Source organism: Pithys albifrons, chromosome 3 (assembly GCF_047495875.1).
Source record: "Pithys albifrons albifrons isolate INPA30051 chromosome 3, PitAlb_v1, whole genome shotgun sequence".
NCBI lineage: Eukaryota > Metazoa > Chordata > Aves > Passeriformes > Thamnophilidae > Pithys > Pithys albifrons.
The window spans coordinates 63,035,954-63,050,209 of NC_092460.1; the positions used below are offsets into that span (position 1 = coordinate 63,035,954).

General features: G+C 36.1%; 1 protein-coding gene across 1 annotated transcript in view; it reads right to left on the minus strand.

The window, feature by feature from the left end:
- ZDHHC17 (zinc finger DHHC-type palmitoyltransferase 17) overlaps nt 1-14,256 on the minus strand; it is a 66,083-nt gene that overhangs the window by 6,710 nt on the left and 45,117 nt on the right. The window contains exons 11-13 of the mRNA XM_071552182.1: nt 7,615-7,737; nt 4,634-4,696; nt 3,453-3,546 (exon numbers count right to left, since the gene is read on the minus strand). Of these exons, the coding sequence (XP_071408283.1) occupies nt 3,453-3,546; nt 4,634-4,696; nt 7,615-7,737 (280 nt within the window). The remainder of the gene's footprint in view (nt 1-3,452; nt 3,547-4,633; nt 4,697-7,614; nt 7,738-14,256) is intronic.

A 14,256-nucleotide genomic window follows, 5' to 3' on the forward strand; every position in this document is an offset into this window, starting at 1 on the left:
CAGTGAAATGAGCTGGTTTATGATTTATTTTTTTTACTTTTCAGACAACAAAGCAATGTTCTTTCAGCTTTCTTCAGTTTCTGTCACAACTGCAATTCCCTAATTAATTTGTAACCTCTTTAATGAATTAATAAACTTATTGATAGACAATATTTAGAACAATGTTGGTGACAGCTGGTGTAGAGACTTCAATAGCCAGGAATTAACACATTAGTAAATATTTTTTAAAAGCCATTAAAAAGTCATCAGACTGCAGAGTTCACTTTCTTAAAAGAAATATGAGCAAATACACAAACTTCCTTGATAATGAGCTAACTCACATCTTAGGTTTAGATGCTTCATGAGCTAGGTAAAAATAAAGTATCTAATAGAACTTGTAAAACAAATATATGCAGATGAGGCCTAAGAACCTGGCTATAATAATGAATGGGATAAAAAGGACTCTGCTTTACACAGAATATAAATGCAAGAAAATTCAGTTACTAAAAGACTGATCTATTTTTAACATTCAAAGAACTAAAATATGCCTCTTATGTGAGTACATCATAATTCTGAAGTGCTCAGTTTTCCTTCTGTTTGTAAAATATGTCCAGTGTTGCAACCTTCCAACAGCTCCAGGCTGTAAACTAAACCCACACAGATGATAATGGCTACAAAAGACTTGGCTGTCATCATCTACCAGCACAGCATTTACTTCTTCATTATGTCAAATGTTTTCCCTGCTAAAACAAGAGCATCCTCTGGAGGCAGAAAATAATCAAGTGCTTTTAGCAAGTGAGCTGAAAGACTGTATAAATAAGAGATGAGGAAAAACATACATACAACACAAGCTAGACTAAACACAGGACATTTCCTTGAAAAATCAAACAAGTTCCTGCAGACATAAAATTATGTTGTAACATTGTCTTATCACCTAAGGGCATATGAGAAAAGTGCTGGGAATGTCCCTAAGGTATCGCTTTCATTTGCATTCTAAATTTCAGAGCTGTTAAGTTTCATAAAAGACCTTTTTTAAAAAACACAGCAGTTAAACAGTGACCTAGAAGTCCATCTGAGAGGCATCTGATGCGATGCTTCTTTCAGCAACATCTTCAATGATACTAAAACAAATTCTGCCTAACAGAAAATCCATACATATGTGGTAAAAACGTAGGTGTAGTGTTTAAAACTGTAAATGAAACAGGTACAATCTTTATCACAGTTAAAAAAAAAAGTCTTCGAAAAATAAATAGAGAAACTGTGTTTTGAATAAGACTGGGCAAGACACAGCACCACGCTCTACACAGTTTCATCCTGGACTGGCAGGAACAGTCAGTTATCCTCCACACTTAAACCAGTGTTGTAAGAATTGTTAATTTATTCTATATGACTGTGCTTATTACATAAGTAATACCGTATAATAGAGATAAATGATGTCTCAATCATACAACAATTTCTCAAGTACACAAGACCTCACTTCTGGGTCACTGCTATCACAATAATAATTCAGTACAATGTCAGCATACATCGTGATAGGATAGTTTAAAATTTGGCTCTAGATACTTTCATGATACTACTTGAAAACTACATTTCTGTTGCAAGTCTACACTTTTGTTTGAAATGTAACTACAAGTCTAGCAAAACCTGTTACTTTTAATTTAAAAAAACATCCAACTATAAAGAACCATAATCCTGTTTTGATACTCCATTAAAAAGATAAATATAATCACTTCTAGAGATTCGCCTGCCGTAATTTTAACTATAATTCTGCAGGTATGAGGAAAATAATTTGCCCCAGTTGCCAATTTATTTATTTTTCAAATAGTCTGCATTTTTTGTCACCCTCTTCAGAATGGTAAAAACATTTGAAGTCTCTTTATGTGCCAAGTTTTATCCCCAAAGGATTCATTTTAGAGTGTCTGCAAACACTCTTACAAGATCTCTCAGTCCTATCTTTAGCCACATTCTTATCCTTCTAATACATTCCACACACATCCAAATTCCACCTTTCCAGAAAGGCATGATTCATGTTTCCCTTTTTGGCTAACATACCACAACTGCTGTTTTAAGAATGGATTCTGTTTTGCCATCCTATTCTTAGAGTGACCATGTACCAATCTCAGAGACAGAAAAGCCATATAAGGTTGTTCAGACCATCACTTCCTTCAGTTCAGTTCCAGCTCCCATACTGTAATTTCTAATGTTTTTTTTCCAGCATACATTCAAGGGTCCTAATGTTTACTTTTACCTCCAGTTATTCCACTCTGTACAACACCACTACAAGATGGATTCTGCTTTTCCATCATCACTGCTATTTAAAAAACCATTTCCTCCACCTAACCTAATCTCATTACTCACATATTCTCATTACACACAAACTAAGGTCTCTCCTCCCCCACCTGTTTTTTGCTTTTCGAGTTGGTGATTAAAATACTGGTTCTGTCACACTGACATGTACTCCTCAGCACTCTTGCAAAACAGACTGTCACTAAGCGGTCTCCAAAACCTGAGTCCATGCTCCCCTGCCTGTTTGAATTAAAAACTTTAGTTCTAAGATATGTCACAAGTATCTCAGGTAGCAACATCTGTGGGAAACATAAAATAGAAAGGCATGATATAAATTGATCTCTGTGAGAGTTGAGAGTTGTTCTACTACAATTCAAATGCCAGAATTGACTATTTTACTCCTGATCTTCAGACTAAACTACTCTGATTATGCATTATCACTATCTATTTGGAAAGACTACAATGAAGCATTTATTGACTGTCAACTGTCAGTGAAGCCAGCTCCTACTTCTTCCCCAAGATTAAAGTTACCTCTGCTTGAGTCCTAAAACACTAACCCAGTGAAGGAAGATGCACTCATTTCCTAGCTGTGAAGTTGTCAGTGCTCCACGCACAATAATGGTTTTCAAATAAGTTTCTCAAAAAATATGACAGGGAAGAGCAGCATTTAGAGACCTTATTTCTATTGTATATGCATTCCTTTCATAATCACTGGGGAGAATAAAAGACAACCTGGATGGTCAAAAAGAAGAGAATACCTCAATAGGAAGTCATTCTGTATCTAGCTGCTATAATAATGACATTTTTCAGTACGTATACTTTCCCATTAAATTACTGGATATTATCGGGGAAAATGAAATTTTAATCTTGTGTAATGAATAATAGTCAGTTGTGGAATTGGTACATGCCTGTTCAGCAGTTAAGCTTTGCACCTTTTCATTACTACTTTATGTAGGAAACTGCATTAGACACAGAACAATTTTGGAGACACATATATAATAGACAATACAAAAGAGAATAATGCAAGCAATCACATGTAGAAAAAGAATCACACTCAAGATTGAAAAGTTTTTTCTTCTACCAAAAGTCCTCCACTGTTTTTCTCAGACTGTGGCAGAAGTCACGTTACTTTCACCACGAAATGAGAACAGAATCAATCTTGCACAGCATTTTAGCAAATTACTCACCTACACAATTACCCACCCATGGGCAGTGGTGATCAAACTTCGCTATACAGCGATTGCAAACACCACAGTGTTTGGACCTCACTGGCTTCCGTATCTGTAATAGTTATTGAGATTTGTTTAGAAAAGCAAATTACCCTGATACATTTTAAATGGAAAAACCCCAAACCCTCAATTTAAATATAAGTTGATTCTGCTATTGTTAATTCCTTACAGAACTTCAAACTTTATGCTAATTCTTAGAGCAATCCTAGCTATTAAACCTAATGTATACACTGTTTAACAAAAACATCTTTTCAACCACACTGAAGTGATTTTCACACTGGTTTATTTTTACAAAGGATTATTTTTTTCCATACAAAGCTCTTCTATCACCTCCAGCTATTAAGCTTTGTATAGCAACCAGCTTCATTCAAGCTTTTTAACAATGAAAATACAGAATGAGCTTGAGTTCTGGGATTCTGTCAGTATCTTTTTTTAACTGAGCTCTATTATAAACTCTTCAGTTCATTTTTTAAAGACAGAAATATGACTCAACAAGCAGAACTCAGTGAAACCTAAAATGCTAAATTACTCCCAACAATTTTTCTTGAAAGGTTATTTCTTGAAAGAAGTGGTCTGATTGATATATATATATATACGCCCACACACATACACACATAGTTTTTAAAGTGCCACATCTGTATATAATTTTCCAGCTTCAAAACTGGGAGTATTAACATCATTCATGTTCCACACAGGTCAGAGCTTTGCAGTGCAACACTGAGAACCTTAAGAATTTTATATTTGCTAGCTCCAAAGAAGAAACACATTACACTTGCTTTCCAAAATTTTTTCCCTCATGACTACCGCCAAATAGAGAAATGAATTTTTGAACAGAATGTTTCACTAGAAGCATAACATGATTTTTACTGTGAGTTAGAGAGGTAGTGGTATATCACCTGTCTGAGTGTATAACCAACCATTTTGGTAGATTGATTGGTTTTTTTCCTCTTACTGTTGCAGTTTTGTTGTGTACAGATGTTTATTTAGAGAAACCACCAATTAAATATTACAAATAAATCTGCCCTTGAAACTGCATTATCAAGGTCAAATATGTGCTCATTACAGGAAGACTAACTCTGGCTTAGCATTAAAGGAAAAAAATAATAGTAAATTCTGAAACTGATTAAAAAATACACTACCAAGCAGGTACTGCAGAATATACTGAGGTCCAGACTTCCCGTCTCTGCAAGTTCTACTATTGTCTGCAAGAAAAAAAATAGTCCTTACGGTTATTTTCTCTTCATAGCAATACAAAGATAACCTCCTTAATTAGATGATGAACACCAAGGTACCTTGACTGAAATCACAGCTTTTCCTCTAAAATACTAAACTAGTTAGGGAAAATTTATGGAAACTTTTCTTCAAAGTAACCAGTAAAAGCTGGTTGATACTAAAGTCTGAAAGCTCGAATACCTTTTCCCCTCATCTGTAGTATTTCCACTTGCTATTTGCCCAGTATCCTTGCTCTGCCCCGACTGTAACCCTTCATATTCCCTCTCCAACCAACCACTGCCATTCATAAGCCCTTCCATGTCCCCCTTGAAACTTGCCATGCAAGTCTGCATCCCTTTCTCACCCCTTCCCCCATCATCCCTCACTGCTCTAACTTTTATCAGTACAGGTGTCCTAGTTGAGCGGGAGGGACCAGTTGACACTGTGTGTGGGTGATCAAAGCTGTGTATTCTACCCCCTCTATTCATTCCCCACGGTCAATGGGCCATTAGCAGCAGCTGCCCAGGGAGTCATTATCACCTTCACACTCAGCCTGAGGAGGCGGAGCTGCTAATGGGCCATCAACAGCTCAACACCCCCTGGCTCCCAGAGTTAATCACCCATTGTGTGAGTCCCCGCCCAGGGGGAGGGACTGAGAGCTCCCTGAGGGTACATAAGGGGTGGGTAAGAAGACCTCGGGAACCTCTCGTCAGATCCAGAGCAGCAGCAGGACCTTGACAGGAGGAGATCCCCGCTCTCGCCCAGACCACAGCCCTCGCCTGCACCAACAGGTTTTTCTTTTCCTTTTGCTCTGGATTTGGGGGAGCCACAGGGGGTCTCAGCACAAGGGCAAACAAACCCCCTTGGGTTTGTGCCCCAGGACACTGAGTTATACTGCTGGGTTTTTTGTGAGTTGAAAGCAATTTCCCTTTTGTGTCAGTGTTTTTATTGTAATATTATTATGAAACTTTAGGTCTGACTTATAATCTCTCTCGTGGTGAGTTCATTTCCCCTGCTGGTTTGCCTTTAAACCAGCACAACAGGACTTGACAATAAAGGGACCCCCTCACAAGAGTGACTTTTGCAAATAAACCAGAAGAAAAGACAGCAAAAACACCATCAGGACATATCTACTGTGATTTCAATGCTGCTGGTGTGATGACTTTTGATACCTTGGACAATTTCATACGCTAAATTTTGGACAATTTCATAAATAGTGCCTCTGATTTCAGCAGGAGTACAATACTATACTAGAGACTAATGAAAGGATCAACAAACGAATGGACATGGTGTGCTGCTCAACACTGGAGTTCAGTACTGTCCTCAAGCAAGATCCCAAAGCTCAGGAGAACAGAACTGAACAAGAGCAGATGAAAAGCTTTTAAATAAAACTTTCATGCAGACCCAGAAGCACTCAAGTTAGAGGCACATCATTGTGCTTTGTAAACCTTTGTCTATTTTCTATGCTTTTGACCTATATTAAGAGTGACTTGGGTTCTTTTGTAACACAGAAGAAAGGACATGACACATTAGAATAACAAACAGCTGAAACTGTTGCTTACTACGCATTTCCAAACATACTTGGTGATCTGGAATTAAATTTTTTTTTTTTTTGCTTACTTATTCTAAAGTTAAATGCTAACTCAGCATTAAATACTTGGAAACAAATAATGAAAATGTTAGGAAGTGCTACCCTGCATGAAAGTAAGACACAAGTCATAGAGTAATTCATATCCCTGATAACACGACATTTTAAAATGTGGTTAGTTGCAAAGTAAGAAATCCAAAACATTCACAGCCATATGTATCTGCCTGAAGAAATTGCATTTCGCAATTCCTACCCCATTCAACAAGGCTTTTGTAACCATACTTAACTACAAGCAAGTAGATCAGATGAATTGCATATTTGTGCAATTTGCTGAATCCAAACCAAAGTGCCATTGCTGGATATTCTATTTAATTTAGTCCAGTTGAAGGAAGAGAACTTAGTTTGGAATTTACTTTGGCAAATTTTCAATAGCAGAAATGAAATTTGCAGAGTAAATCTAAAATCTGCACATTGATAACAACTCAGTTATAACTTGTTGGAGAACACGAAAGTCATTAAATCTACCGCAACCTTTCTTTTAAAGGCTTTTGTATTTTCATTTCTACATAAGGACATAATTTCTAGTGGTCTGATGTTGATCCACACAATGTTCGAACAAATAAATATGAAGTAAAAGCTCAAAATTCATTTTTAGTGGGGCGTGGTCTTCTAGGAAACTTAAACCAAATGCTTTTGCTGCTTGTAAAATTGTGGCATATTGAAAGCTCAGTTTGGCTGCTGAGAACAATGCATTTCAATAAAAACCCCCTGAAATGCTAATAATAATGATATAACATTTTGGAAAGGAATCATTAGATCATCCGTATTTTCTCTAATATTTGTGCTAAACAAAAGCCTACCCTAAACCTCCACAGGTTTCGGTTGTTTTAGCCTCAAAATGTTTGTCAACTTAATACTTTTAGATACAAAGGTAAAGAAGAAAACTAGAGGCACTTAAAAGTCTGGAAAGTTTTTGTAAAATTAACTAACACTTTTTCCATAATGAGCTATATGTTTCAGTATGGCAAAAGTCTGAATCTTCACATTTTCCTTTTCACCCAACTTCTTTTCTAACTTTTAATCTTGAAAATATAAGTTACAATTTTATTGTAAAATTACCAATATGCAATTTTGCACCAGAAATAGACTTGAAATACATTCCAAATGTAAAAAAAAAAAAAAAGAAATCTGGAAGACTTTTCAACATTTTAAACCTTTTTTTATACACCTTATTGAAATTTAGTATTCTGAACAGCAAACTACAGTGATCAGCTGTGGAAGGCTGCTGAAGAACAAGAGTCACATATGTCATGGCTTTACCTTTTTCTTTTGTTCTTCTGTGGCTTTGATGATTCCTGGATCAGATTTCCAGGATTTTCCGAAATTGTAGAAAAGTGCAATGCTATTAGCAAGGAATGGAAGATGTATAAAGAAAAAATTGAGATGTGCATACAGTCAAGGAATCTAAAGTGAAAAGCTAAAATTCATCTTAAACATACCCACTGATAATTCTGAAATAACATTTAGTTAAATTTTCACTAATGACTTTCTGCACTGCTGTAAGAACTAGTTGGGTACTCAGTATTTTCTATTGCTCAAACTTAAAAACCTACTTTTAAGAATGATGTATTCTTTAAGGCATTTCAAAAGTATCCTTCTAAAGAACAAGTAACAACAGTTCAGTTTTTGTAACTATTTTCTCTTTAATTAAATTAAACCCTATGAAATTTATCTTCTTAATAACTGTTTCCTGTTTTCACAAAGATTTCAGAGCTCTACTACTAAGATAGACAGTTGACTGCCTATGTCTTCAGTGGCTTGACATTCTGGTGAGATCACAGGATGGACTGTTTCTAGCCATAGAAGGAATTGTGCTGCATTCCAATCATGTCCCACCACCACTTATCCCCAAGAAAGGTAGTGTCTGAAACCTAGCCCTATAATAAGGCAATACCCACATTTTGCATCAGTCAAAGTTATTTTTAGCATACTGATATGTTTAATACTTACAAACCCACAGGATTTATTATTCTCTAGAAGTGTTTATAGAATCACTTACCATATAAAGACAGAAAATAACCATTTGTTTTAAAATACATTTCCTGCATTGAATGTGTTGCCACACAATATGCCTAGTCTGAAGAGCATTTGACATTTTTCACAGAATTAAAACATTTCTTAGCAATGATGTTGAAAAAACAAATACTTCAGATATGCCTCTTCCACAAAAAGTGGAAAATTTATATTTATTCTGATAAACCTCCAACAGACCTGACCAACCTGACTAAAGATACCTGCTGTCAGCTGTCAGTCATAACTGCAAGGAGATGCCCCACAAAGCTGTGGTGGCAGAAGCCTCTACAGCATTATCCAAGCAAAAAGGACACCTATTACTCAGATATAAATGACTGCATACCCAAATTAGACTATATTTTGAGAAAAATACAGATCTGAGTAACTTGTGATGCAAAAGAACCCCGAAATACAAACAAATACAAGTAGGCCTCTTTTTTGATTCTGAAATACTAACAAAATCTCATAGTTCACCTGAAGTGTCTCCCAAATAATTTTTGTTTTCCTGTTGGAGGGAGGAACTGGCTGTGAATTTGTAATAAAAATATTGGCAAGTAAAACTAAAATTTTAATAATTTGTCTTATATAGTACAATGTTAGTGTTAGCTCACTAAAGGCTAATTAATCTTTCCTCTACCAAGCTGTTTCCTGCAAGTTTATAATAGAATGGAAAACCACATCAGCTATACTAAAACCTTAACACTCACAGTTCTATTTTATACATTACAGATGAAAAGCTCTGACTTCAAAATTTATACAACTCAACTTCTTCCTATTTTTCCTCTAAAACTACCTGCTGTCAAGAATAAAGTGGTTCAACTGATTTGTACAGCTAGAAAGAGATTACATTTTCTTTAGAATACTCAAACAATCACTGTGGGGTTTACTGCAACAGTTAAAAATGCTTTTTCATTAAAAGTACCTTAATCAGACACCTGTTACAAACAATAGAAGTACAACTGAAAACAATTATATGACCCATTCCAATTACCATGCAAATTACCATGTTTAGACTTTTAAAGAAGATATAGGGAAAGATAATTTCTTTCCTATCCAGTAAGAGGGGGTTTATAACCTTAACGCTTTGAAATTGGTTTTTCACTAAAATTTGCACAACCTGTGTGATAAATAAGCTGTCAATTTTCTGAACTTACTACTCTCCCATTTTACTCTATAAAATACAGAGAGAACACAAAAGACACCCCACAGAGTCTGGTTTCCATGTCCTTTCATCATGGTGGTGTCAGATGAGTGCAATTCTGGCAATGTAAATGGTGGGAGATAAGGTACTTCTGTGCTGAGGATGGGAGATGTCGGGAGACTACATGAAAAGTTTTCTTCTCCACGATATTTCCAGTATGTGATGTAGATAAACAACTGCAACTGTAGGATTCATGTCATCCACCTTAAATCACTCAGTATGCCTTCACATACATCAGAAAGGAAAAAAGCCACATAGAATCTATCTTCAGTATCAAGACATTTATATTGGGTCAGAGAAGCAGAGTGATTATTTTCTGTCACTGCCTATAAAGAGTGCCTCAACACTGAACTTCAATACAGATGTCCACACTAGGGGTATCTAAAATCATGCTGAACTCCTCTCTGAAGTTTACTTCCAAAGAGATCTTGGCAACTTGCATCACAGACATCTCTTAAAACTCTTGACGTGAGTCGCTTCAGAGTAGGGAACTGGTTCTCCAGAGTGCGCCTCATTTTGTTCTAACATCCCCAATTTACAACTACACAAGGAAAAAAATACATCACCATATTATTACAGGCTGCAAAATGCACAATATAGCAGGCATTCTCCTTCTGCTTTGCCACCAATTTGCCGTCTTTCATGCAGATTCCCCAGTTTTCATTGAAACAAAGCAGAAACACTCACTGAACCCTTCCTACTTCTAGTCCTGATCAATATCCTTTAATTATTAGAATAAATACTAGAGGCTGAAAATTATTCCAGCATCCACTTGCAACCAAAAAGGCCATCTCATTAAAGAAAATTAAAACCAAAGAAGCACCAACACAACCCCTAAGTGAGGTAAACATGGGACAAGCTAATTTTTCATCATGAACTGCATTCTATTTAAAAAGCCCCAAATATAGGCAGCTTCCTGCTATCAGACATCATACGAGAACCTGAAATCCCAAAATGCACATTACAGACCAAGATGCTCCCTCCCACTAACTACAAATTCAGCAATAAATCCCCTTCTCCCACAGAGAAAAATGTGTGGTCAGTGTAAGCTGTCAGAGATCAATACATGTTAATGTCACAGAATCACAGAACGGGTCAGGTTGGAAGGGACCACAGTGGTACTTCTGGTCCAACCTCCCTGCTCAATCAGAGTCATCCCAGAGCACATGGGACAGGATTACATCCTGATGGTTTTGAAGTATTTCCAATGAGGGAGACTTCACCACCTCTCTGGGCAACCTGTTCAGTGCATGGCCACCCCCACAATAAAGAAGTTGTTCCTCATAGCCAGGTGGAACTTCCTGTGCATCAGTTTCTGCCTGTTGCTTCTTGTGCCATTGCTTGGCACCAACAGGAAGAAGAGCCTGGCTCTGTCCTCTTGACACCCTCCCTTTAGATATTCATATACACTGATGAGACCACCCCTTTCAATCATTTCTTCTTGAGGCTGAACAGGCCCAACTTCACTCATATGAGAGATGCTTCAGATCCTCCATTCGTAACACCTGTACATCTGTATCCAAGAGTCCAGATAGACAACAGTAGGTAACTACATGAGAAGCCTCATCTGACTGGGCATTTATTAGACACAATCCATTTGTAATCAGCTGAAACTCTGCAAAAGCCCTTTACTCCATTTCTATCTAATACAAAAAAAATTCTTTAGCTTGCAAATACACTAAGTTAATTTATCTCCTTTAACTCAGATTGAAATTTTTTTTTAAATCTAAGGAAAAGTATTTAGACATGGAACAGAAGTTCTGGGTAGCTGGATCCAGAGCTTGGATTTTTGGGGTCTTCAGTTCCTCCAGAAACATGGTTGCTGGCTTCTTTCTTTCAGCATGCAAGGCTTTTTGCTGTTTTCCTGACACTAATCTTGGTAACAGGAATTTTTTTTTAATAGCTTAACCGTACCAATTAGCTTGTTACAGTTTTTAAAATCCTATGCTACTGTATCAGCTTTGTGAAAGCATGAAAATTATCATTTCTTATACCCAGTTTTAAAATGATTCTAATTGAAAAAGCATGCAATGTTTCTTTCTCTCATCTAAAACCCATCAATACATGAAGTATATTTGAAATAAGATAATCAATACAGTATTAGTCAGAGATGAGTAATTTTAAAAAATATAAATTGGCTTATTTCATTATCTCAGCATTGCAAGTAGAATGCTATAACAAAAAGAGCTTAATTAAAACTGCACACTCCCATTGCACCAAATGAAAGTGGCAGAAACAAAAACAAAAATGCTAAAAATATTTTGGGTTACAGCAAACTGTGACACCGTAGAAAAACAGAGCAGTATAAGAATGTTCTGACATACCAGGCACTATTTATTCAGCCGGAAGTGATAAGACTGCAAGAACAACTGAGATATGAACGCAGTGTGTGTGCCCTGGTCTTTTAGAGGACACAAGACAACATTCCACCTATAAATGCTGATGAAAAAGAATGAAATGTGAAATTCTACTCTCACATTATTGAAAGTGTAATTTTAAATAAGTTTTTTTCTTTTAAAAATAAGACTAAATTAAAATAAAGTGATTTAGTGTGTAGGATTTTTGAGGGCACTTCCCCCCTACTCTGCAAACAGTAGAAGACAGGAATACACTAACACAACAAGACATAACTATCCTCTGTTATGGGCAAAATGTAGTTACGGGGAAGCAGCAAAACAATAGCATGGAAGCACAGGACCATAAACGCTTATACAGACTCATAAATACACAGATCATAACTTCCTCATTCCCTGCAAGAATAGGATTTCTATTTTAACAAATACACAGACTCAGAAGCTGCTGAGGAAAATCTGACAGAATGGAAACATTTACAAAAATTCCATTATACTTTCAAGGTTAGTCTTTTGGAAGATACATCATTAAACCTTAGAATTTAGTGCCTTATTTTTAATGTGACCATCCTGAAATTCAAGAAAATGTACTGTTAATATTTGTTTTTATTTGTTCTTTATGATACATTGTATCAACTGCCGCCTTCTGTCCCCTTGGGATAAACCCAGAAGACCTGATGATCTTCCAGACTCAAGAAAATTCTTACCAAACACAGTAATGATTAAAGTAGCACTTGCAGCAATTAAGACCTTTATGTTATTAATAACATAAAGTTCCAGTTAGGGAATTCCTGATAGTTCTTAAAGGTTAGAAACTTTTTTCCCCTAGCAAAAGGCAGAATTTGTGAAAACTACCAGGACAGGTTTCATCACTTGAAAACTACAGAATATAAAGCAGTACTCTGGTCTGCTGTAAGCAATCATATAAAGCTGTAAAAATACAGGATTTTCTTCAACCACAATGCCGTACCTCATGTTATAAAAATACAGCAGGCATGCAATTTCTTTTTTTTCAATAAAGCTACAGGGCAATTTTCCAGAAGAAGAATAAACTTGGAATCTTATTGCAAGAATTCCAATTAAAAATCACCAATTAAAGGAAGATGGCCTCAAGCACTCAGTCTCTAGAACTGCTTTTCAGACAACTGTCAGCTGTAATGAAAGCAATTCGTAACTGAAGGGTTTAGACTACTAAACTACAAAAAAGACTATTACATAGATTTTGAGACATCAGCTCAGGACAGAAGCAGGAGAGTATTTTATTTGCATTCTGAAGTCAGGCTTTATTAGAGTAGTTGATTGTCTATGGTTACTACTTGTAGTGGACAATTGTCATTGTATGACACAAAATATGCCAAACTTCAAGCTGTTTAACCAGAACACTAACAGAAATAAAAATCTAAGCAAGTTGGTAAAAATATAAAGGAAATATGAACTTCAAGATAAAAGTCTCACAATTTGACAGCCTTAATACAAGACCATCATCAAGCTGTGTTGGCTGTGCAGCCATTTTAATGTTGGTCAAAGACTTTAAATCAAAGTTGGACACATGCTTAGATTTGATTCAAACTGATGTTATACTAGCACAAGAAAGCATTTCACAGAAGATCAACATTTGCAACCCAAAACATGTAATAGCATTGGCAAACACAAGTTTCTATTTTTAACTACTGCTTTTTTAAAGTGTTTTTCATAATCATTTTGCACTTGCTTTCCTCATTCTTCAGTCACTAAGTAAATTTGAGTTGAAACACAGAAAATGAGGCCAGGCAGAGAGACTGGCAGTACGACTAGCATTTCTAAATAACTGTTTCAAGACATACTAATATTGATTTTTTTTTCATTTAAGAGCAACTAGATTTTAATTTTTAAGGTGTTTTGGGCTTTTTTTTAAATATGACATAGCAGTCATTTCCACTCACATGGGAATGCTACTCACAGCAGCACTTTGCAAACACTGTCAGAATTCAAGCCAAAGGCATCATGGACACAGGGTCTCCTCTCTGTTTTCAACCCACAAATACAGGGCTCACTGTAAAACATATTAACAAGATGCCAAAAGATATGCACTCTTACTATCCTATTTCATGGCAATTCCTTTCATGATGAAAGGAAAATCACTTTCTGGAAAAGCCAAGCCAGCATTCTCACAAAGTTCTCTTCAACTATTTACAACTATAAGAACTGTCATAAATATTAAATCTCGATTTTGTTTTCTTGGCTACTGAAATCACAATACCAGAGGACAAAGTTGTTGAAAAATCTGAATCTATTTCCTTGCAGTGGAAAACTGGATTCCTCAGCAAACTCTAAATCAATTTTTATCTCTGTGAGTAC